The sequence below is a fragment of the Leuresthes tenuis genome, unplaced genomic scaffold, assembly GCF_036924035.1.
Source record: "Leuresthes tenuis unplaced genomic scaffold, fLeuTen1.0.hap1 SCAF_5, whole genome shotgun sequence".
Classification (NCBI taxonomy): Eukaryota; Metazoa; Chordata; class Actinopteri; order Atheriniformes; family Atherinopsidae; genus Leuresthes; species Leuresthes tenuis.
Genome location: NW_027325359.1, coordinates 22,713,972 through 22,739,709, shown reverse-complemented (window position 1 = coordinate 22,739,709; position 25,738 = coordinate 22,713,972). Strand labels below are relative to the sequence as shown.

The window sequence follows — 25,738 nt, the reverse complement described above, 5'->3', positions numbered from 1 at the left end:
AAGTTTCATTCAATATATTCAAGGTTCATTCAATATATTCAAAGTTTCATTCCATATATTCAAAGATTAATTTCCTGAACGGCTGAATGCCATAATATACATATATATATATATATATATATATATATATACAGAGAGAGAGAGAGAGATATGAGAGAGAGAGAGACATAGAGATAGAGAGAGATCTCCACTACCAGCAGCAGCAGAACATTCCTCACTCTACGAGCGGGCAACTGGCCACTGACCAGGACGGCAGACCCAGTGGGAAAAAGTATAACATGCCCTTGGCACCAGTCGGGCACGTTTCCTCCATAACTGCTGGATTTAAACAGTTGAGCGGACCGAGACTCCTGGTAGATCGGAAGTGCAGTGAACTGTAAGTTAAAGGCGGGAATCTGGATAACTTTTACTTTGGAGCAAATGTGCTGCTTAAATGAACGTGCTGCTGTGGAAGGGACCACCTGCATCCGCAGCCGGCCGCCCCTGCTTTAACGCCCGTTGTTCGGACCTTAAGAGCTACAGAGTTTCACGTCGGCGAAGAAAAAAAACCTCTGCTTCTTTAAAAAGGAAATAAAAAACGTATCCACTCTGGATTTTGTGCACGTGCGTGGTAGGGTAACATATACCAAAGATGGAACTTGTCTCTCGCATCCGTCCTTCTCTGGGTCGGGTCGAAATGAGTGTGTCACCGTGAGAACTCACCTGGCTGCGGATCATTTTTATCTGGACTTTTTAGCTCCCCGCGCGGCTCGCGTCTCTCCCTCATGCAGCTCCTCCGACTGGCCTGGACTCTGACTACCGCAGCTGTCTACCTCCTGCTCCTGTTCCTGCTCCTCCGCAACCAGTTACTGAGAGAAGGTACTGGTCTGCTCACAGTGTGCGTGATGCTGTATGTACGTGTTGTGTGTTTATATGACTAGGGTCAAATAAGTGTTGATAATTGGTCAGAGAAGAAGCGCATGATTGTTTTTATTTATTTATTGAGATCACATTAAAATTCCGTTTTTAACGACTGGGATTAAACCCGTGTGCACTCAGTCGTTCATGTTTGTTCACCAATCATGCCGCGCGCGTTCGGCAGAGGAAGATTTGTTGATGAAAGGTGGGTGATGAAGAACAGGGGAAGCGGCAGCAGTTAGGCTGTGTGGCCATGGAAGAAAAAAAAAATAGAAATGACTGAACTTTCAGCAGTCATCTTCTATTTATTCTATTAAGTATCAGACACTATACAGTTCACATTCAGAAGAAAATTTTCAAATGTACCAAATACTACGTGGTAGAACATACACCCGCATCTATCCATTTTCCATACCGACTCCTTCCTATTCCTGGTTGCAGGGGCACTGGGGCCTGTTCCAGCTGCCTTCCGGCCAGAGGCAAGGTAGACCCTGGACATATCACTAGTCTATCACAGTGACAGAGGAATTTAAATAAACTGAAATATAGAAAAGGAGAGAGAGAAAAAAAGTTTGACCAAAGCTTGGTCCTTGGATTTTTGTGATTTTGATTTCACTTGATGGGTTCACTTTGAGTTCATCGCTGTGTCTTGACAGAACTCTTACACAGTCCATTTGCGAAAATCCAGAGAAGATAAGAAAGATAATAAGATGTCATCCTGTTTGTGTTCAACACAGTATTTATTGTTCCCAGGATTGAAGTTACATTGGAGCATTTTTTCAGCTTCAATAAGCATGGAACTCTTCTACTACAAAAAAAAATTAACATTGTTGAAGATGTGAATATATGTACCCAGGATTTTTCTCACGGAAACAGAATACCCTGTCAGCTGAAAAAGATTTTGAGAAAAATTTGTCCTATGGCACATTGTAAAGATAATAACAATGAGGGTATATTTTAAATACCAATACTTCCAGATTCCTACCTATACAGAAAATTTAATTCAACATGCACGGTATCAATAATGAAAATGACATAAATGAAGAGTAAACTATAAACATTTTTCTTGTCAGACAATTTGACTTGAAATAGTAGGTGTGTTAATGAGGACTGCATTCCACTTTGAGGAAGTTCTGCTTTTACATTAGTTTTATACTAGACAGCAGGTGTAGAAGTGGAAATACAACCGAGCTTATCACCATGTTACTTATTGATTTGATTATTTATCACTGGTTATATCGTCATCATATACGTATACGTATACACAACAAAGAGAATGACACATTTATTGATATTGCAGTTGTCATATCTTCCTGATATCATGCAGCCTTAGCAAATTAGGCCTTTAGTGTTCTCTGAGAACATGTATGATGTTTTAACTCATACAGTGTATACCTGATGATATCATGGCAGTGAGTTTCATTACATCATATTATATTTGCAAAACACAGTTTTTGAGCATTGAATTTTTGTTTGCAAAGTTGAAGAATATAAAAAAAAATTAAAAAAACAAAGTGCTTTGGAAAATTGCACTGCATCAGATTTAGAAACAATAAGACTTGAGCAGGAGCCAGAGAAGCTTTTTATCATCCAAATGCAAACTCAGGAGACAAGGAATTATTTTTTCATACCTTAAATTGCTTAAAAGAAGACAAAAAGAAACTTAATCAACATGAATTGACTTTCATATTACAGAGAAGACTTTTGTTGTTTTTTAATCACTCGTTCTTTGTCAGTAGCAGTGGTTGAACTTGCCAACAGTGTCCCCCTCTCAGAAAAAAAATTGGAAACTTCATTACAAACTGGTGACTTATTCATTTGAATGACAGCTGCAGTTGCAAAAAACTTCTTAGCATTTCTTTTGTGAGAAGTTTGTGAAGGGAAAGTCTGGTCAAAATGCCAAAATCACGACACAACCCGGTGCTTTTCCTGGAGACTTGAGACTGATCATCACATAATATCTCGTCTGCCTTGTGATTTCAGGTTTTTAAATTTTGCCTCCAGACTAAAACATTATGATAGCCTATTTGATTTCAGAAATTGAGTCCAACTTCTCTCAAAATTAGGCTCAGTTGCTGGAGACAATTAACACAACACATTTACTCTTGCAAGAAGAAGACAAGTCCACACAACCTATCAGGAAGCTGGCCCAGAGTTGTCTGAGTTAAAGAAATGATACTATTACCTTTTGCTTGCCGTACAATGTTATGGTACAACGAGTTCAGACAGGGGTGTAGCGCTTAACTTTTGTCTACCCTTTTTAGGGGACATGTTGATAAAAACTGTGTGATTGTTCCACCATCATCTTGGCATGATGGGCCCCCCTTCCAGAATGTCAGACACCTGGTCAGTTACCTGACTTTGAGTCATGTAGTGGCTCTGTTGCTGATGCAGTTAATTTATTCTTTTCACGTGTAAGGATGCTGTATCTCATGCCACCAGCTTACAGTTGATTAAAATGTGTTTTTGTTGTTTCTGCCTTTTTCATTACTTTCCAGCCTGATATTATCTCATGCCAGAGTTTTCCTGACCAAAACAGCAGAAGCTCAGTCCACAGTGGTAATACAAGAATTGAAAACAATATACAATGATCACAAATAGTTGTATACGTATACACAACAAAGAGAATGACAGAATCGTGAATTTTAGATCCAATTCAAATAAACATAAAACCTCAGAATATTTCATTTTCACTGTCACTGCAGATAAATCAGGCAGTAAAATTCATTACATTTGTAGATGTTCCTGCCACTAAGTCTTTGACAGTGTATGATTGTACCATATGTTTTTATGGTAAATATCCACAATCTAATAATTGTGGCTGCAAATATTCACTTTGAACTCAAGCATAAAAAAGACAAAATTATATTTTCTTCTTCAGTAAACACTTTTATCACTAAAATTAATTGAAAATATACCAAGAGTTTCTGTGACCAATAAAATCAACACTTGAATTGATCATTAATGTGTCACGCATAAATGCACACACAACTGCTGTCAGTAACTGTGTAGCCTGACATATTTAATAAATTAATGATGATGATTAATGATCCATAAACAGATGGAAGAAAAAGCACAACTTATCTTCCAGTTAAAGACTCAGTTACGAGGTGACTTTTATTAATAACCTGTTACTGTCAAGGAAGATCTGTCACTGTGCAATCTTAAAAGCAATCTAAAAAGTGTCTTGCATTGGTGTTAGTGCTTTTAGGAAAAACTTTATTTTCCGATATAAATCTTGGTGGTCAATCTAATCATAAACAAAATATATAACTTTTGTTATATTTAGTATTTGGGATCTTGCCCTGATAACACACACAGAACATGATACAGGGAAGTACTGAATCAGCAATTTTGACCTCCTAAATTTTAACCAAGAATTGTCTCACAGAAAGAGACTCCCAAATATATTCCAAATGCAATGTAGAAAGGTTCCTACTTCTCTTTTGCACATTCAGAACTGTTCTCAGTCAGTTTCTTTCCTTGTTGTCTTGTTGGAGTTTGGTAACATGCAGGTAACTGTTCGCTGTTTAATCTTTCCTGTGTCCTTCATCGTCCCTAAAGTCTGTCAGAATATTCAGTTTTGGCAGACCACAAGCCTCAAGATATCTAGCCAAATTCACTAAGAATGCTCGAAGTAATACCAAGTGTAGCTTTTTAATCCATCCTGAGTTTGTAATTAAAAATAGAAAGTACACACTTATAGATAAAGTGTTAAATAACACAACATTACACAGCATAATATTATTTTACAAAAATCTAAGCCAATATTTATAAGCAATATGTGAAAAGTAAGTACACACCCACTGTTTCCAATGGAATTAAGAGAGTAAGTGACTGCTAGGTGCTGATAATTAAATGGACTCGATTAAATTATCATCAGCAAATGTCAGCACCTGTATAATAGTTTGGGCAATTTGCTTTGTCCGGAGCATTTAGGTGTGCGTTAACTCAATGCACAAAATGAAACACATCAGCAATGATCTTAGACAATCAACTGTGGCTGTACATCAATCTGGGAATCTAACTCTATTAAGCAATTTTCACACTGTTTTCAGTTCATCATCCTGCATCATCATCAGCCTTAAAAAGACTGCTCACATTGTTAAAGTTCAATACAATAGAAACAGTACAATTAGAAAAAGGCTGAACAAGGCTTGTTTGGAAGGGTTGCGGAAGAGAGCCTTTTCTATCTAAAAATAATGTGGCAGCACAACTTAGGTTTGCTGAGTTGCACATGAGCAGGACTTCTGAAACAATGTTCTTCAGACAGGTCAGACCAAGAGCAGCGATATCGGCTCATAATCCAAAACCAAAACAAAAATATAGCTGCAAGCAGCGATACGGGGTCTAGCAGAACAGCAGGTAAGCCTGCAGCTGCTCAGGAAGGCGTCATGAGTCCACAGACCAAGTTTGGTGTTTGAAATTAACTCGTCTTCATCCAGGGATTCCAATGGTACCTCATTTGTCGAATTTGAACCAACGGCTCCAAAGCTATGAGCAAAATGCAGTTTTTCTACTTATAGCGCCCCCTCTGGGTGGAAGTGCACCAGACTTCTTGGGCTTCTTACAGACTTGGTCATGACTCTGTGTTACAAGTTTGATGTCAAAATATTAAATGGTTGCTGAGATATGGCCTCACGTCCTGTTTGGCGCGTCATTGCTGAATTTGATTGGCTGCTACGGGCAAACGGAAGCAAATTTAAAAATTCCACATGATAGCTCTTGTGAGCCTTGGTCTTAAGATTCTATATGTCAAGTCCCGTGGAAATCAGACAATCTGGGTGACCTGTAATGCGTTTTGGAGGTTTTTGACATAATTCAAAATGGCGGAAAATCCAAGATGGCGCAAATGAGGTCATAGGATTCGTTGACCTCGGATATATCCACGGATTACAACGGTACCTCATTTGTGAAATTTAGACAAACGGGTCCAAAGATATGAGCAAAAATAAATTTTTGCTAATTATAGCGCCCCCTATAGGTCAAAGATCACTAAAATTCTTAAGCCTGTTAAGGATCGAGTTATGAGTCTGTGTCATAAGTTTGATGTCAAAAGACCAACCGGTTGCTGAGATATGGCCTCACGTCCTTTTTGGCGTTGTCGCCGTTAACTTTGATTGGTTGTAGTTAGTGAACAAAGTCGAAATTGAAGTAAAAAACGAGCAACTTTTGTGCGGATTGGTCCAAAGATACTCTCTGACAATTTTCATGTGAATTGGTCAAAATTTGTGACCTGTGAAAATTTTTTAATTTTCGAGGAGTCTCCTCTTGTCCTGAGGCCATCTATCTTACAGCTAAAGTTTGCTTGAAATCGGGTCATGCAACAGGATGTGATCCCAAGTACGACAGCAAATCTACCACAGAATGGGCAAACAAGAAAATAATCAAGGTCCAGTGAAATTACAGAGCTCAACTGGGTAGAAAACTGTGATCGCAGCATAAGGGATCTTTGCTTTCCCAAAGCTGTCACATTTTACAAAAATCTAATTTAAGTGAATTTCCAATAAATGTTGTAGAATAAAACAGCTACTTTGTACAAAGTCAACAAATGGCCTCGTCCTTGTTCATTATTGTGAACAATAAAAGTATAAAATCCAAATGCCATCGATTACTGGAAAAGCTCAGCTTTTGCAGTAGATGTAATGGAAAACCAATAGAGAGACCTGATGAATCAAAGTTACAATGATCTTGTCCATGGAGAGGTTTAGTCATCACAGCTACAACTGAAGAGGAAAGTGAGAGGGAGGTAGATAAATAGCATAAGATGATCAACCAGGTAAACAGACATTTTCCATTTCAATAAGTTTCAATAAGTGCTGCGCTTCACAAATAGAAAAATACACAAGATAGTACATAGCACACGCTCTATGTTTCATAAAATAAATAAACAGATAAAACCATTTCACAATACATATTGCACATACACACATCCCACCAGTTTTATGATCCCAAATGGCACTGTTCAAAAGTCTGATGGAGGAAGGCACAAATTCATTTTTGAAGCAGGTCAATTTGCAGAAGGGGAATATTAACCATTTTCCAGAGGGCAGAAGCACAAATTATTTGTGGAGGATATGTGATAGGTCACTATTGTCTGAGTTTGCCTATCAACACATATATTGACTGATGAAGCTGGAATTCAGTTAATCTTCATTGCTGTATGAACCAGATGGGATAGTTTAGTTTTTATTATTACAGTCAGGTTTCCATACCATGCTGACATCCCATATCTGATTATGCTCTCTAGAACAAACTGGTAAAATAAAAACTTGATTATGTGGTCCATAACATACACTCTGAGCCTGTGTAAAAAGTACAGTCTCAGCTGTAAATGAGAACACATATTGTCAACATGAACCTTCCAACTGAAGGTGTCGTTGATGTGAACCTCGAGGCATTTATATGAATGGACCTCAATGATGTTCCTCAATGCTGAGAATGAACACAGGACTATGATCCCCCAATGATTTTGGGTCCAAAACCATCTCTTTACTTTTAGGAACATTTTAAAATGAGATTGTTTGCATTACACCACTGCACAAAATTGAAAAAGAAATGGGCTGATGGACTTTTGTCTTTGTGCAGTAGGCTGAAGATGGTGGTGTCATCAGAAAATGTAAAACAAAGTTCTCAGGATGACCATTTGTGCAGACATTTTTGTATAGTGTAAAAAGGATTGGTGAGCTCATGCAACCCTGTGCGGCTCCTGTGCTGATGGATCTGGGTTCTGAAAGGTTTTGACTCTGACACGCTGACTTCATTTGGTTAAAAAAGGAAAAATACTACTTAATTAAAAAATTATCGACACTCTTCTGCTTCGGTTTTAAAACGAGCAGATGAGGCTGAAGTGTATTAAACGCAGAACTAAAAAAAAATAAAAAATCCATACGTTAACCTTGAGATATTTTTAGTGCTTAAGAGTGAGATGAGTTATGCTGTTGATGGCGTCATCGGTGGCCCTCCCCTGCCAATCAAAATCAAGGCCACAGGTCTAAAATCTGTCAGATTACCAGGGGCCTCAGGACACAGATGCAGGGTCGTATGGGTTTCAAGAGGGTTTTTATTATTTAAATGCGGCCCACAGAGCACAGCAATGCAGGGCGATCTCCTGGCAGCGCAAAAGGAAAAGGCTATGAAAAAAAACCTAAGCGTTCTCCTCAGTAACCTAGCGGAGGAAGAGCGCAGCTATGAAAGGTACAAACAAAACTCCAACTGGGAGGAAAACAGAAAAGCTATGAACATTAAACAAAATAAAGTCACGCTCTCCTAACGAGGCGGAGTAAAAACAAAAGACGCATTCTGACCAAACAGAGGCTCTATGAACTTTAAGGATAACTCAAAACTCTCCTTAAACGGAGGTGAAAATGAAAAGTTACAACAAAAATCACTCCTTGCAAGCGGAGGAAAAACAAAGCTATGAAACTTACCGTGTCGCTAAATAAACTAAGGCTATGGGTAAGGAAAAAATTACAAAACAAGAAAGCGCTGCAGGATGATCGCGCACTGCAGGATCGTGGAACAAGACAAAAGGGCTGGTAATGACGCTCAAGTGGTGAGACAACATACTGGCACAAGACAAGGAAAACGCAGACTATTTGAACACATGAGGGACCAAGGGGAACAGGTGGACATACTTGGGAATCAGGGAAGACAATGAGACGCTTGACACGGGAGGAAGGGCAAGATACCTGAAAAGAGAGGAGACAGTTAGTGCTTTCCAAAATAAAACAGGAAATCACGAGACAAGACACGGAACAGAAAATAAACCGTGACAAAATCATTGTTTCCTGTTGGACACAATTTCTTAGCTGTTGGAACTGTGATGATTTTTTTTATCCAGCAGCCAGGAACAGTGTGTAAATCCTCAGACTGTTGGAAAATATGGCACCAGGCTGTGATGACCTCCTCTGAAAATGACTTTAAGAGCAGCGCAGGTATGCTGTCTGGCCCCGTGGACTTTTTACTACGAGTATGTTTAAATATAGACTGAATCTTACGTGGGTCAACTAAATTCCTACAGGACAGGTCAGTGGACATGGTTTCCATCACAGTGTTATACTCAACAGAAAGATAGTGTTTTTTAAACCTTATAAAAAAGTTTTGTTTAGTTCATTAGCTTTTTGCAAGTTATTATCTGTAGTAAGGCATGTCTTGGTCCTGTTCATGTTAGTTATCACCTTCTTAATAAATATCTTAAACATCCATCTGTTCATTTATGTTACATTTTGCCTATATGAAGTAAGACAATGAACACCAAACCTAGCAAAGATCAGGGAATTAAAGGATAAGAAACAACTTTTCAGTTCTTAGAGGAAGCAAACTAGCTTGTCCTACTAACAACCATAGTAATATTCTGTATATTAGTCAATTATTATTTGATTATTCATAACAGAGAGTTTTTAAACTCTAAAATGAGCCGAGAGCCATTTGTTTAGTCTTGTTTCATCACTGTGTCCATAGAAAGATCGACGACAATAGCCATGAAAGTCATGCTTTCCCCTACTTTAAGGATAACTACATCATTGCAGAAGTACATTTTTCAGAAAGGCTTAACATTTGTTTCATTCAAGCATTTCAGTAATATTGCAATATAACCAAGACTTTTTACAGTAATGTTCACGCAAATTATCCAAATTATCCTGAGGTTCAGAGGCATCAGAACGCATTATGGATGGAATACTACATTCAAAGCCTCTCAGTCTCTGATCTAAAATATAAACAATAATTTTGCTCTCTAGTCTTCTGAAGCAGAAACTCAGGGTTTGTTCAGCAGCTGCTTCTGACTCTTGTTATTTTCTTATGCAGATGTTTAGGAAAATATGTGCTGGTGCAGAAAGTGGAAAATCATAAACTCCAGCAGCTGCTCATTGAAATTCATCAGTCAGAGCTCAGATAGATTTGGTGCAGGTTTTCAGTGATTTGACAGAGACTTATTTTTTAAAGAGATGTGGTTTGTCAGTTGAAATTACATTAAGATATCAGATAAAACAGGCAAACTTCTCTTTCTTTAAATAACAATGGTTTTAGTAGTGGGGCTGCACGGTGGTGTGGTGGTTAGCACCACAAGAGGGTTCCAGGTTCGAGCCCTGCCTGGGGCCTTTCTGTGTGGAGTTTGCATGTTCTCCCCATGTATGTGTGGGTTCCCTCCAGGTACTCTGGCTTCCTCCCACCATCCAAAAACATGCATGTCAGGTTAATTGGTGACTCCAAATTGTCCGTAGGAGTGAGTGTGAGCATGCATGGTTGTTTGTCTCTATGTGGCCCTGTGATGGACTGGCAACCTGTCCAGGGTGTACCCCACCTTTCACCCGATGACTGCTGGGATAGGCTCCAGCCCACCCGCTACCCAATTAACGGACTGTCGGTATAGAAAATGGATGGATGGTTTTAGTAGGCTGTGGTGGTCTGTTCTTCATTTATCGTCTCAGTGTGAAAAGTTTTGATAAAACAAAACTGCAGGCTGACTTTAATTCCCTTACGTTCTCTGTTTACTGAGAGTTTTTTCTCTCTCAGTCTGCTCATGAACTTATTTAGATCCTGGAAAGAAGCCTATTATGCGGCAGACACTGGACTTAATAGCAGTAATAAACAAATAGCGTGTGATTTGGTGGCAAGCAGCACTAAATGTGCTTGAAAATACAGATTTTATCTTTGCATCTCTGTCCAGCCCTGTAGTCAAAGAAAATAGTATCCTTCAGTGTATTCCATGTTTCAGTTGAGGTTGTGTTCTGAGGATTACACTAGTCAGATGCCATTATGATAGACAATCACAATATGAAGAATCAAACATATCTGAAATAATCAAATTAGACAATAGGGATTTGGCAAGCTGAAAATATATACATGGATGTACTAGAATGTCTTTTCTGTCAAGGTGAAGTGTGTTGTTAGCCAACCTGATCAGGTAAACCTGATTGGGTTTGACAGTCTTGTTCTTCCCCAACATGGAATACATTGACTGGACAAGTTCAAGGGGTCTCCTTGAAGACAAGTCCTATTGCTTTTTATGCACCTCATTGTCAGCTCCATGATTCGTCCCAACTATTGGCAAAGTTTTACACCAGAACTTCTCTGTGTTATTACGGAATGAAGCTGGAGGTTCACCTTCTTAATAAAGATATTTATTAATAAGGTGATAACAATATAACCAATATAATAGGTTATACTGTAACAATAGGTTACAGTATAACCTATTGTTATATAGGTGTATATTGCAACTTATATACACCTACATTGTTGAAATTGGTCTCCAGCCTGTCCTCTTTGCAGTTTTTTTTTTATCTGATTAGGACACTGGTCCAACTCCACTGAGAATGTTCGATTGCATGATGCCAAGGTCGACTTGGAATACACAGGGACTGAAAATGAGTGCTCTGCACAGCAATGTGTTGTTTCATTCTTTAACAGGATACAGTTGCTACCTCTAGAATGCCTCACAACATCTTAACAAAAATACTAGTATGTTTTGTAAAATACATACTGTAATGATGCAAAGATACAGTACCATTACATTATGTAACCTTGCAACCATCAAACAAGCGACTTCAGACACCTGGTCCTTGTTCCAGTAAACATGCATTGTAGCAATACTGAGTTGTTGACTGAAGTATGTCCAATGCTGTGATATTGTAGACTGTGTGAGAAGCCATTTAAGCCATTGAAGGCCCATCACTCCAAGCTTAAACCACATATGTGAAAAGGCTTTGGTCCTTTTGGTGAAACTGCTGATAACTTTAAACTACTGAGGAATATCATTATGAAAACCAGTTGAAAACACAACATGCATTTTGATCAGCAGCATCCAGGACTGAAAAAACCTGGGGCTTTTTTTTCTTCAAAAATGCAAAAAAGTAATTTCACCACTGATTTGACTCAATTTCCCAAATCTACCTTTTATATTAGGCACCTACAGTTGACTGTTGATTGAGACAGCCCTCACTGGTGTATTTGCACTGCTACACTGAGCTTTTACAGATAGTAAAACAAGCAAAAAAAAAACTGCTGTTATTTTTGCTTGAAATACATTTGAAATTTTTCAACGTGCACCGACATACTTCTACTCTGACACAGTGACCATCTTAGACTAAAAATATTTTGTATATCTGTCTGAGGTGTTGAACTTTAAACAGCTTCACGTCACTTAGAGAACAATATTATCCATGGTATAAATAGAATAGAATAGAATAGAATAGAAAAATGTCACCCCCCCCTCAGTTCATCTTGATTTGGGGTTTTATTCCAGGCATGACTTGGGCTTTGGAAAGCTCAGTTAGCTGCTCCAACTGGTTAACAACTTTTCTGTTGCCATGGTAATGCCTAAGGACAGATGTGAAAAATTGTCAAAGTTAGCAGCAGGAGTTTCTCCATCAGCCCAGCATCCAAACCAGTATAGAAGTGTTTCAGAAATCTGTGTTTTCATAGAAGAAGCTCAGCTGAATTCAAGAATTTCAAGAAGATGAAAGAAAGACACTGTATGTCCAGATCTACTGCAACAGGCTGCCTGCCTCTAGAGCGGTGCCATTCTTGAATGTCAGATAACAAGCAACACAGAGAAAGTCTTTGACCTGGACCTCACAGAGAAAAAAATTCTCTTTTATGCATTTTGTCCTTAAGTAACAGTTTTAGGAAGCTACAAACTGATGAAGTTATAAAGAAACTTTGCTCACTGTGTTGAGTTCAAGAAAGAGAAAACAAGAAACCGAAATTTTGCTCACATTGAGCTAAACTAATTTAACTGACTGATGACTGTACATATGTTTTAATTGCTTAGACATACAAGTGGGCTTTTATTATAAGTCAAACTATTGCTAATACTAACTGTTGCTTTAAAAAGGTTATCTCTTGTTAATCATGAGCATTCCTACCATGTTTAAGAACTTGAAGGTGGTGTCAGCAGAACAATAAGGAACGCAAAAAATGCCTTAGTTGGTAGTTTAAAGAAAACTAAATATTTCCTCAAATTATAAAGAGATTATATATCCTTCTTGCTAACATTATTAGCTAACAGCATGTTGAAGTGATTTCAAGCAAATAACAGTACTGAACAATGAAAAATGTTGCACTTTAGGAGCTAAAAGACCAGAGGGAAGGACAAAGAAAAATGAGGACAACAGGAACAAATAACTGCTTTGGTAATAGTATAAGTTTAAAGATGAGATCATGACTAATCGACTTTAATTGGCTTGAATTGTCGACATAAAAAATCACTTAAATGCCCATTCCTACTACTGTACTCTACCCTTGGTTGACAACTGTTGTTTGATATCACTGTTCATTTCACATTTCAAACGTCTCTCCCCCAGGAAAGATATGTAAATTCATGTTTGAACTATTCAAACAGACTCTTTGAAAACTAATAATACATCTGTCTATATGGCTGAAAAATAGCACAAAGCACTTGCACGCAAGTCTAAACAAGGAGTTGAAATAAAATGGTGTGAACGCAGCTTCATACCAGAGAAGTAATTTTTTTGCATAGACATTTTTACTGTATATTTGATGTTTTCATGTATTGTTTCCATGATGTAATTTTTTCTATTGAAGTGGAGTAGCCTATGTTTCTAACAACTTTCCATCCTCTTCAGAAACAAACCTCACTTTACAGACAGGAGTAATGACTCTGAGCTTATAGAAACAGCAGCACTGCGATTTCATTCATTTTCCCAAACTCTCTCTCAAACATTGAGCAGCACTGTCAGGATTTCAAACATACCTGGGAACATTAATGACCAAATGAGGTCAAAAATCTAAAGGAAAGAGTGGCCTCTTAGATGAACACTAAAAAATAATATGAAATATTTCTTTATACTCAACATAAAAGATGATAGAATGAACCTTTTGACGGATTTCTCTTGTCACATTTTTACACATAACTTTTGCAGCTTGAATTTAAGCAACTTGCAGTTCCTCAGTATTTAGCTCTATGTGTTACCTCAGGTTAATTGTAAATTAAAATTCTGCAATTTTAATCTTAGCAAGGTTCTACAAAGCACTTTATACCACACTTTAGGTTGGATGATGACCACTTTCAGTGAGAGAAATATTGTATACAAGCACTATCAATTTTCTAGAGGGTACCTCAGAGTTTTTTTAATGTTAGAAATATATACTGTTTGTAAGAATATTTACATAACACTAGAAAAAAACTAATTATTGTGTTAGTCTGACCAATACAGGATATTTAAAATACCTGTAAGCATGTTAGTAAAGCCAAAAGCTAAAAGAAATTTTGTAATGCAGGTGAGGATAGAGTCACTACTGCACAAACTAGATTTAAAAGCACACCACACATGCTGAAAAGTTAAATTTTTTTCCATCTTTTTGTAAAAACAGTAAGATATAAGTGCATAAAACAACTGAATTCCCATTAAAGCTACTCTTCTTCACATAGATTTCTGATTCTTTCGCCAGATGACTAAATGCGACAGAAAGTATGGCTAAAAACAGCCCATTAAGACTTTGTGTCAACTTGCAGTCACACTAAAGCTTTTAGCTCTTTTAAAATCCTGATTTTATGGCCACGCAATCATCTGACAAAATCACAATTTAAGTAACTTCAAATGTTATTGCCGTAAGTTTGGCTATACTTATACGTGCATTGTTGTCCAACAGAGCAAGTCTTGAATGTTTTCTCACACAGCGCCAAAGTGTCACCGTGTTGAACATGAACTAAGTTTCTCATATCAGTGGGATTTAAACAAAATATTTATTTTTCTTTATTCTCTCACCTAAATATGTCTGGCATTGCAGAAATAGCTGCTTCTGTTCAGAGCATATCGATGGATGTGGGGAGAGATATCACTGGATTTATTTGGCAATGATTTTTTTTGGCTGATAACAAAAAAACTTAGCGTTGCACCCCCACCTTTGGGCTTTTTCCAGTCTGAAGTACTTGGTAAAATGGAAAGTAAAGTTTGAGTTTTGACATCTTTTAGAAAAAATAAATATTTTAGCTTATACGAGCTATTTTGAATGTAAGGTATGGACTAACATAAGCAGTTCAGTCATCATCATCTTGCAGGTTTTCCTCCCACAGTCTCTTTCACTGCCTCAATGATCAAATTGGTTAAACTCATGTAAGGCAAGACAGTTGTACCCATCGACACCTTGTCTTTTATGCCAGGCAGAATTTTATTGTTTTTTGCTTATAAAAAGAATTTGAGACACCTCAGATAAGATGCTAAAACATCAAGATAGTGTGTCTTTAACGAGCTCCTACCATTGCTATTGCTGCTGCTGATGTCGTCATCATTGTTTTTGTTGCTCTGACCCAGCCAACCTCATCACTCTAAACTGATACTTTTGTTTTCTCTGCTGCGAGGGTCTGGCAGTTGTGAGGAAAGTCCTCTCTGGAGAGGGTACGATCCATGGCCCTATTGATGACAGTTCATCAGCATGCAGGGGGGGGCTTCTGCCGTCACCACAGTGACTAAATCCACCTACCAGTCACCCCTCCATCAGGCTCTGCCTCAGCTGCATTTAGTGAAGATGCGATTTGGTCTTCTTTTCCCCTATCATTTAAGGGGAATAGATAAAAAAATAAAAAAACACAAATTACAAATGAACATAATCATAAAAATTGCTTATTGGTAATTTTACAATGTGATTGTTTTCATTTTTGTCAATAAAGACTGATTTGAAAAGCAAAAATGACAATGTAGTGAAATCTTTAGTCTCTTCTGTGAAGAAGTTATTTTTCTGCTTGTATAAGAGGGCTGCAGGGTCTTAGAAGCTGTTTAACACTTTCTAAATAAGGTTGTAGTCACTAAAGGTCTTAATGCCTCTCCCTGTTATATCAGCGTCAAGCTTACATGGACGTACAAGAATCTCAGCTCTTTCAGGGAAATCATACTATGTGCTGACCATATCGAGAATAGTAACCATACATTTGTTCATTTTTCATACCTATTTTATCTCATTCAGGGTTATGGGGAGGGAAATTGGTAGGGCTGAAACCTTATCCAGCTGCCATCAGATGAGTGGCAGAGTACACCCTGGCCACATTGTCAGTCCTTCATAGGGCCAACACAGAGACAAAACATGCACTCTCATACTCTTGACTGGGGTTACTCTCCATCCATCAATTCACCCATTTGCTATACCTGTTTAATTCAATTGAGGGTCACAGGGGGGCTGGAGCCTATTTCAGCTGGACGGGTCGCCAGTTCATCACAGGGCCACACAGAGACAAACGAGACAAAAAACATGAACGCTCAAACTCACTCCAAGGGTCCATTTAGAATCACCAATTAACTAAACATGCATGTTTTTGGAGGGTGGGAGGAAGCACATGCAGTGAGAGAACACGCAAATTCAACAATGAAAGGCTCCTGTGCTGAGAGGTAACAGCAATAACCACCACAGAACACGCAGCCATGAGCAATAACAACGCTTAATAAAAACTGTTAGAGACTTGGATGTGATCCTAATGGTCTTAGAAAGTAAATGTATAACTGTGAGTAAATATAAAACATCATCAGCATTAAGAGTGTGAAAATGTTTGGTATTTATATGATTTACTCTGTTCCCTTTTTTAGGCCAGCTGGTGGCAGGGACCTGTGAGATTGTAACTCTGGACCGAGACAGCAGCCAGCCCAGGAGGACCATCGCCCGTCAGACGGCACGCTGCGCCTGCAGGAAGGGACAGATCGCCGGGACAACACGAGCCAAACCGGCCTGCATAGATGGTAAGACACTCCCTTCTTCTGAAGGCTGCATCTGAATGGAGACACTCAGAACTGACCAAACTGACCAACAGCACCTTGCAACTAGAGAAGGAGTTGAGGGTTACGTTTAAACTTGACAGCAATGTTTAAAACAAAAAAATTTGGTTACAGCACTCTCTTTGTGAAGTAGAATTTGATAAGATTATCTGAGATTTCTGATCATTACATTTCAGAAAGATGTAGTAGTATGTGTGGTGGCACTAGTGGGCGCAGCAACTCGAGGATCCAGTTTTTTGTGAACTATTTTGTATTTTTTGCTTTTTTTTTGTTGTGTGCAATACGGAAATTACAAGCACTTTTACACAAACTCACAACACTCCCCCAGCGATAGCATATAAACATATGTATATATATATACTATATATATACTGTATTTATGTACATATGTGTGCACATAGTATGTGTATATACATATACACACCTGCATAATTCTTTTGTACTTTACTCTTTTTATTTTTTTTTTTATTCAGTGCACAAGCTTATATGGAGCACCCTGAATTTTGTAATATCCTGGTGTGCAATGACAATAAATTCTATTCTATTTTTACAATTAGTTATCATTGAGGCAGGGAAGAAAAACAGTGAGTTTTGCATAGTGTTTGTAGTGTTGAATCAATGCTTCCACCATAATCCAGTTTGGTTTTTATTCCAGCTTGTCATCTCTATAGCCTGCAGAATTTTTGCAATATAACCTCTCCTCTGTGTCATTATGTTTTTCCATTAACAATCATTCAATGTGCAGTCTCTGATTATTGTGTTTGTATAAGTTAAGATAGATAAGCTATTGATTAAATTAGTATATTTTTAGGGATTGTGAAAATGTCACATAATGCAGATCCTTTACAGAGATTGCAGGTCAAGCTCATAGGCTAATAATTGTGGTTCACGAAAGAAACAAACAGTTACCTGAAGCTTCCCTATAAAGTCTCCACATCTCTTTATCTATGTGTGAAATTCAGAAAGTCACTTCCCAGGTGGGAACATCCCTGCGTTGCTTTATATTTCATCACCGCCTGTCTCCACATTCTTTTTTTGTTTCTGCCATCTTGAAACGATGACAACAGCTGGAGGACTCATTCTGCATTGCAGGGACAGTCTGTGTCCCGTTGAATAGAGCTGTTGTTTTGCTGAGTTAAAGAGCCTCTTCAGTAACCCCTGCTGTTTTCTTTATTTACAAAGAATTTTGTATATGTTATTTCAGAATATTCTCAGATATTAGGTTGCATTCAGGACAAACCGTTTGGCGTCATCATAGTAAAAAATGAGGGGGAATAATGAAATGAACCAATTCAGCAGATAAATCTATCTACAGAAATGATGAAAGCTCTTTGATGCTAAGATTGTTTCTTTTCTCTGTTTTTTTTTTAAATACCCTGTCCTGTCCATCATCATGGTAAGCAGAGCGAGGTCTGAGTCTTGTGTTGTGCCAATCATATTTACTCTGAGGTATTTAAAGCTCCTCTGGATGCTTAGGTTTTGTTTCTTTTAATCATTTGTTAAAATGATGTATTAATGCTGAACCTGACAAGGGGAACAAAGAAAGGGGGAGAGTGAAGAGAGGAGAAAGGAGAAAAAGATGCAACAGATAGAAGAAGACAACAACAACAAATACAAATAAAAGTAAAACCAAAGCAAAACCAGACAAGCAGCAGAAAACACTCTACGGCTTCTGTGGATTTCTTTTGCCAGACTACATATGTAGAACCACAAATCCAAAAAAGTTGGTGTTACTGTGTAAAATGTAAAAAAAAACAAATGAAAAAAAATCAAATGTTGAAAGTGAGACATTTACTACATTTCAAGAAAAATTATAGCTCATCAAAAATTAATGAACGATATTCATTAATGCAAATGTTACAACTCCTCAGGAGGCTGGACCCACGAGCAGGAGACGAAAAAAAAAACAAAAGTAGATTAAATTCCAGAAAAAAGTTTTTTCCAAAAGTAAATTCAAACTCAGTTTGATGTGAACTGAAAACACCCAACCTCTACCTAGTATGCAAATTTATTTATTGTTGTATATACTTAGCTGTGTACTTACGTAACAAAAGTTGCTTTTTGTAATTTTTGTGAAAAGCTGCTACAATACTAAAATTTAACAGTGCTATTTTGATGTACTGTACGCTACATAGCTGTACTGTATTACGAATACAGAAAGAGGTTATTTGTGATTCATCCAGTTTTCTTAACTTGTCCTGTACTGAAGTCCTCAGACCGAGAGAAGATGGTATTCATGCTTCTATAATATGATATAGTATGGGTACAGAAAGCTGTTTATCCCTGTGTGACTCACATTGAGTGTTGACAAGGTGGTCAACCTGAAGCCTGGTCATACACTGCTCATCCAAAGATACAGCAATTTTGATATTCATGATACTCTAAATGTTAAAAACTTACTCAAACTCAAGCTTGCCAAAGCATGTTTTCATAGTATCTCACAAATATATGACTATTTGTAATGAGCAAAAACAGTATCTCATCTATTTTTCCTTTTCTCATTTAAGTAAATCATGACAGTTCTTTACAGTGTCAGGGACTCAAGATTACAGCATAAACCCTGTTCATGGTTTACACTGATGGAGCTACGTAAAGAAACTATTTCTGCTCAAGTGATACTGAAGGTGTTGCAGTTGACGTTTGTGTTGTTGGAGCTGAACAGCTTAAAATTTGTGCTGTCAGTGATTAGAGCTGGTTTGAACATGCTCTGCAGCCTTGGGAGGATATTTTTGGCAGCAGACTTGTTGTGAGAGCGCCGCTGAGCTCTGCAACCTGTTTTCTGTGCTCAGAGACTCGTCAGCAGTTTCCTGTTTTTATTCACTGAATATCTCTGAAAAGCTCAAAGTAAACCTTCCTGGATTCCCAGTGATACACAGGAGTTTCTGTTGTTTGTTAGATATTAACAATAAAGTTAATAAAGGTGTTAAAAAAGTGGAGGACTTTTGTTGACTAATGAAGTGAAATAAAGATTCTTTCTAGCTATATCTGGCATTTACAATTTTTAAACTGTTGTATAAAGTATGCCACATTGCACTGGCATGCAAAAGACATGTAAGAAATGTTTTTCAGAGCAGATTTCAGAGCCCTCAGGGGAGAATCTCTATGACCTTTACAGAGCTGCATGTTGATATTTATGTCACTTGGGGTTCCATGTGCAATATTTAATAAAAACTAGAGTTGTCAGTGTTTCAGGGAAAAAGACTAGCCTTGTTCACATAATATGGAATTTCAATTAATCTAAAGCTCCTATGAACTACATCCAATGTATTCACTCTTATTTTGTCATGTTGTTTGAAAGACTTACTGAAGCAGAAAACTGGATGCAGCCCTCATTGTGGTTGAATATGATTCAGCTAACTTTTATTTGATTTTTCACTTCAGAAAGTATTTGCACAGCTTTTTTCCTTTGTCCATTACTGTGTTGTTACTTTTAAGTGGATAAATGTTTTATTTTACGTTTGTTCATCATCAGCTGATAATCTGTGATGATGTGAAAATATGTTTTGAAAAAACTGGGTTAGTGACAGGAGATTATTAGTAAATGAGCAAATGAACCTTTTACAATTAACTCTGAAACATAATTTAATGTGCAAAATGAAATGGAGCTGAATACTTTCTAAAGAGATTTCTTTGTTGGCAGAGACAGGAATTTTTCTTGGTATAAATTATATTCAGTCTTCCTTTACCTAACCTTAAAACCAGCTTTTCAGATATTATTAAAGCTTGCTCATAATGTCATACATGTTAACAAACTCGTAGCTCTGTGTTGCTCTCAGTACACTGATAATGCGTGTTGAATATTACATAAATTTGTGTCTACGTTAACCGCTTACCTTTTCTTTTGTTATTTTTTCTGCTGTAAATCATTATTACTACATAAACATTTCATTTAAATCTTTAAAATGGATAAAGAGAAGCCAATAAGATCAAATGTATATAATTAAACATCTATATCTTCAGGGAAAATAATCCAACAATATTCACTAATGAGAGGTAAATGCATGTGAAACTATACTTAGAAATGTATTAATTCCCATTAACTGATATTTCATATAGTTACTATAATATTACTCGTAATATTAGTTATCAGATCATTGTTTAAACTTGAAATGATCAATTATGATATTCTGTCTCTTTTTAAATTTCTACTCTTGTCTATATTTAGGAGTTGATATGCGTAATGTTTTTGCATTGATTGAAAAAAATCCAAATAATTCACCAGATTGAATTGCTTGAAACAACAGCTTGTTCTTATGGAGAACCTATGGATTCTTATGGAATCCACAGTGATGTTCGCAGATACTTCAATAGGATGGCGAAGCCCTTGTGAGTTGGTTCATGAAGATATTTTATTACACAAAATGAAAGCTAACAGATTTAATTAAAAAGTAATCTGAAAACTCCTGGGAAATGGCAGCAGATGTTTTTATCTTACCTTTGGAATGTGACCTAAGCAGGACAATGAAAAAATTATATGGTTTTGGATTACATCCTGCTGCTGCTGTTATGTTCTTCTGGAATCAGATAGACAGCGACAAACAAAAAAGGCAACAGGGCTCTGAGTCTTTGTGGCAAATAACAAACAGAACAGAGATGAGACCTTTTTGTTTATCATCAGATGGAAACAAACTGAAAAGGGCAGAGAGACTAAATGTTCAGGTGTTTAGAATGAATCCTGGAGAGACGTTAAATCCTAAAATGACCTCAGAAATTAAGACAAAACTATGGAGAAACAAATATGGGTGATGAGGAATTATTCAAACTTAATATGAAGGAACAAAACTGGAAATGATAAAAGCAAATAAGGAACTTTTTAAAAAATTTGTAGGCTATTCAGGGTTAGCAGAGCAAAATAAAAAAGAAATCATGTTAAAGTAAAGACAAAGACAGGTTGATTAAAAGATGGATGAAGAGTTAGCAAAGAGAGGAGAAAGTAATTATGAAACAGGGTGCCTTGATACCCTGTGCGATGTTACAAACTGTTTTCTATCAAAAATGAATAATGGTTTCTGTGGCCACTTCCTGATAGGATTTCAATACTCTTTTTTGGTTCTTTGCCTTTTTCTTACTTTCTACATTCCTGTCTCTTTCCCATCCGATCGTGTCATCCTCTTGGGATGAAGCAGCGACCCTTCTTCTGGATGCAGTCTTTGATGAATTAAGCCATTGCAAAATGGCCTCTACAGTGGATGGATCTTAATTGGGGCTGTTAATTTATCAGGGTAGTAATGCAGAGCTTGCAGGTCTTCAGTTGTTCACTGATACCTACAATTAATCCACTGCATCTCCATTACACAATATTACTTGGTACACAGTGGGATGGTGGTATTTGAGATGGTTTCTGTCTATAACTTGATCACTAGATGTAAGTAGTTGTTTTATGTTGTTACTTTAATGTCCTCTGTGTCTCTGAAAGAGAAAATAAAATCGAAAATGTGATAGTCATGAAATCTGAGGAATCTGCTCTGGCTTTTAGGACTATGAATTCATAACAGGAAGCTTGCTTTACACAATAGAGGTGTGATATACAAAATATTAGAATGATTACCAGAAGGAGGGTCTGTACAGCTTTGGAGCTTGAACAATACTACTGTGAAGGTTCCCCTTACATTCTGCGATTAGTTTTTTTTATGGATATGTATTGTTGATTAGACTTTATTAAACAACACATTCTTCCACTGTTCTCCAATCAGAGAGCCACAATATGCAAATGGAATTTTTTCGGACTGTCCTACTTGTTTATAAATAGGTTGGTGTGTGATGAAGATGAGGTCTGTTCAGTAAATGGAATCAATCCCTGGTGTTGGACTAAGTTTAACTGGCTTTTACTTAAACTTTTCTCCTGGTCAAAAGATTTAAAATATACAGTTATCAGATAGAACGAGAAAGCTGCTCATTAAACAAAAATAATATTTTGATATGGACTGATCCTCCATTACATTATAATTTACCTTGGCAAAATTGAGTATGTCCACTCATAATACCAAAAAGAACTCTCACCAATTTGATGGAGAAAAAAAAAAACATCTTCAGGTTCTGGTGCCAGGACATTAGCAATAGATCCTTTGGGTCCTCTGGGTTGTGGCATGGGGTCTTCGCGGATTGTTTAGGTTGTTTGGTGGCCGGTTGAACAGCTCAGACCCTTTGTCATGTTCTTTGAGCTCAGTGGGGCCACTGCTCTCCCTCTGGTTTGGGCTGTGATTATAGGGGAGGGCTGATGTTGTCCTGTTGGGGTTTGGTTAGATAGGTGGCAAGTGTCAAACTACCGTCCATGTGAATGCTAGGATATAAGTTATCTCTAGCAGAACATTGTGTTGTAATAAGATGAACAGTGATACCTACTTTACCTTTTAGTGCTATAAATGTTAAAATATTTTTAAAAAGTGTCTGCGAGACGAAAAATTTGAATTACATTGACATTCATACAACCTAATACAGCTTCTCTCCCTCTTTTCGCCTCATCATTTGCTGCTTTTTGAGACTAGGATACTGTACTGCCAGTAAGCATGCAAACCGTTTGCAAAATACAAAATGTTTTTGCACACACCTCTTTCAGAGCAAACACATTTCTAGCTATTTCTTTACTGAATAATGCACTTTCTTCAGTTGAAAAAAAATTCTCCCATAAAATCAGTGGCATGATCTGAATCCAAATAGCTCTGTTTTATCTGAGGTAGTTATTTATGCACTTAGCTCTTTGAAAGGCCGCACCTAAGTCTTCACTTTAGTTTTCTTAAAGTTGTATATTATCTCTATAAGGATAATTATTTTTTGTTTGTTACTTAGGTTGTATTGGGAAAAAGGCAAAAAAAAGGATTTACAAGAAAAATATGGCAGGGCTTAACAACTAATTTTGTGTAACAATATGTTGTGTACATATTGTATTTTTGCATTAAAAGAATGCATAACACTGCCCTGCATTATCCAACAATTTTATGTGACGTTACAACACGTGAAGAGGTGATTCAGGAAGACTCTTTGAAGAACCATTTTCAAATTTGCAATTTATCTCTAAAATATTTGACAGAATAGCTACAGCTGAGGTTCAAGATCACATGACTCTAAATAAGTCATGTGATCTGTGATTTGTTTTAACAAATTCAGTCAGCTCTGGTGAAAATCACTAATGACCTCTTAATGGTTGCTGACTCTGGGCTTTTAATGGTACTCGTCCTTGATGTGAGTGCAGCCTTTAACAGCCTTCCACACTTCATGACAGATTAGCTTCCAGTGGAATCAGTGGCCCCTTTCTTACGTGGTACAGTTCATATCTATCACAACAGGCTCAGTTTAGGTATATCTTCTCTTGCTCATATTATCATGTACAGCTTAAAACTCTGGTTATCCCACCAGTTTTAAAATTTTGGTGACATCTTCAACAGCTAATTTTCCTTTGAAACACATATGAATTATGTAGTCATACTGCATACTTAGGTTTTTGCTGCAGTCATAGCTCATAGCTTGATTACATCCAGTACTGATTATGATTAAGTCATCTTGAGCTCCTTCATAAGGTTAAACTTGTCCTGAATTCAGCTGCATGCATCATAACCAGAACCAATTTTGATTTTACGAATTTCTTACCTTTAAAGCCCTCCTCAACCTAATTCCCTTATATCTTTGTGTACCCACAGGTCTCAGTCAGATCCTCTGCAGTGACTAGGAAAAAAAGAAGGGACACCATGAGGTCCACAGCTATCCACCATGGTGTCTCTGACCTCTAGAAATTTAGTTCTAATTTTGCACGATTCACTTCAGCAGCTATATGCACATTAAGTGTTGTGGTGAATAAGATTAATTCACACTTACAGTTTTTGCTTGATCTCGTGATTTAAAGTAGCAAATTTGAGGAAGCTCAAACTGGGTCATTCAGGACAGAGATGCAAGATGAAACAAATATACTGATCTGTCTGGTTTGCTGTTCTTCAACTCCTCCTCAGTTCGTATTGTCAGGAGTCGAATGTGGTGTGAGATGACTCCATGTTTGGACGATGAAGGCTGTAATCTCCTAGTCAATCAATCGGGCTGGACTTGTATGCAACCAGGAGGCCGAGTCAAGACCACCACGGTGAGACTGAAACCCCATCTCATACAAATGTGACAAAAAGAGCCATTTTGTTGTAGTTACTGTGTTGGCAGTTCCATTCACTTTCAACTGGGGGAATGTTTTATGGTTAAAAGCTCAACACATCTCTGTATTAATTTCTATTAACACAACCAATTGCTGATGTTGCTTTGCATACAAATTGATCTTTTATGTGGTTGAAAGTGTTTCTGTGACACCCTGAATGAGTATAACTTAACCCAATCAACATAACTTTTTTTTTTCTTTTTCTAAACCATGTGTAGTTTGAATACAGCCTCTTTAAACATGAGGGTGTGGGACTGATTAGAGATGAGTTGGGCCACAAGGTAATGGAGAAGAGTCAAAGAGGCGAGAGCTAAAATGAAGTGTTTTAGACATACTGTATGAGAATGATGTGTTGTATGAACAATAAAGCATGTCAACTTATTCAAGATAGTCCAAAAGCAAAATTATGAACATGAGCAAGAGCTTAAGACAAGCTCTCTGATGCTGGTGTCAGACACATCTCTATACTGTACATTAGCAAGTAGATAAATGTGTAATAAGTTTCTAGCATACCGTCTGAAATGTAAGAACAGGGCAGATCTTACTTTACACACTTTTGTCCTGTTAAGTCAGCTCCAGACCACAGGTAAACGCCAGCAGGTTCAACTGGGTCTCTCTCGGTTCCGCGTCTCGCAGATTTCCTTGTAGGTGACGTTTGGGGACTTTAATTAAAGTGGCCTGGACCAGTCGCTCTCCTGCACTGGAGGGGCTTCTGGTGGCTCAGAAGACGAACGGGGTGGTAGTGTAGGAATTCACCGCAAATAATGACAAAATTGGCCAAGGGTCGAGTTGGTTTTGGTTGCTGACCAACTCTGATGAGGTGAACTTAAATTCATAAAAGATTGACAAAATGGTTGACTAGCTTAAAGCTGGCTCTCTTGGTGAGCAAAACTTGGTGATGAAGCGTGCAGAAAAACTGCTACATAAACAGGAGACAGGATGGAAGAACAAAAAAACACAAAGCGTCTGTCCTTCTATTACTTCA

At 37.5% G+C, this 25,738-nt stretch overlaps 1 protein-coding gene across 1 annotated transcript in view; it reads left to right on the top strand.

Annotated features, from left to right (window-relative positions):
• Positions 1-253: 253 nt before the first annotated feature.
• Positions 254-25,738, top strand: part of LOC140306674 (chemokine-like protein TAFA-5) — a 37,353-nt gene continuing 11,868 nt past the window's right edge. The window contains exons 1-3 of the mRNA XM_072385274.1: positions 254-858; positions 16,437-16,586; positions 24,563-24,690. Coding sequence (XP_072241375.1) covers positions 765-858; positions 16,437-16,586; positions 24,563-24,690 — 372 coding nt within the window. The 5' untranslated portion in view covers positions 254-764. The remainder of the gene's footprint in view (positions 859-16,436; positions 16,587-24,562; positions 24,691-25,738) is intronic.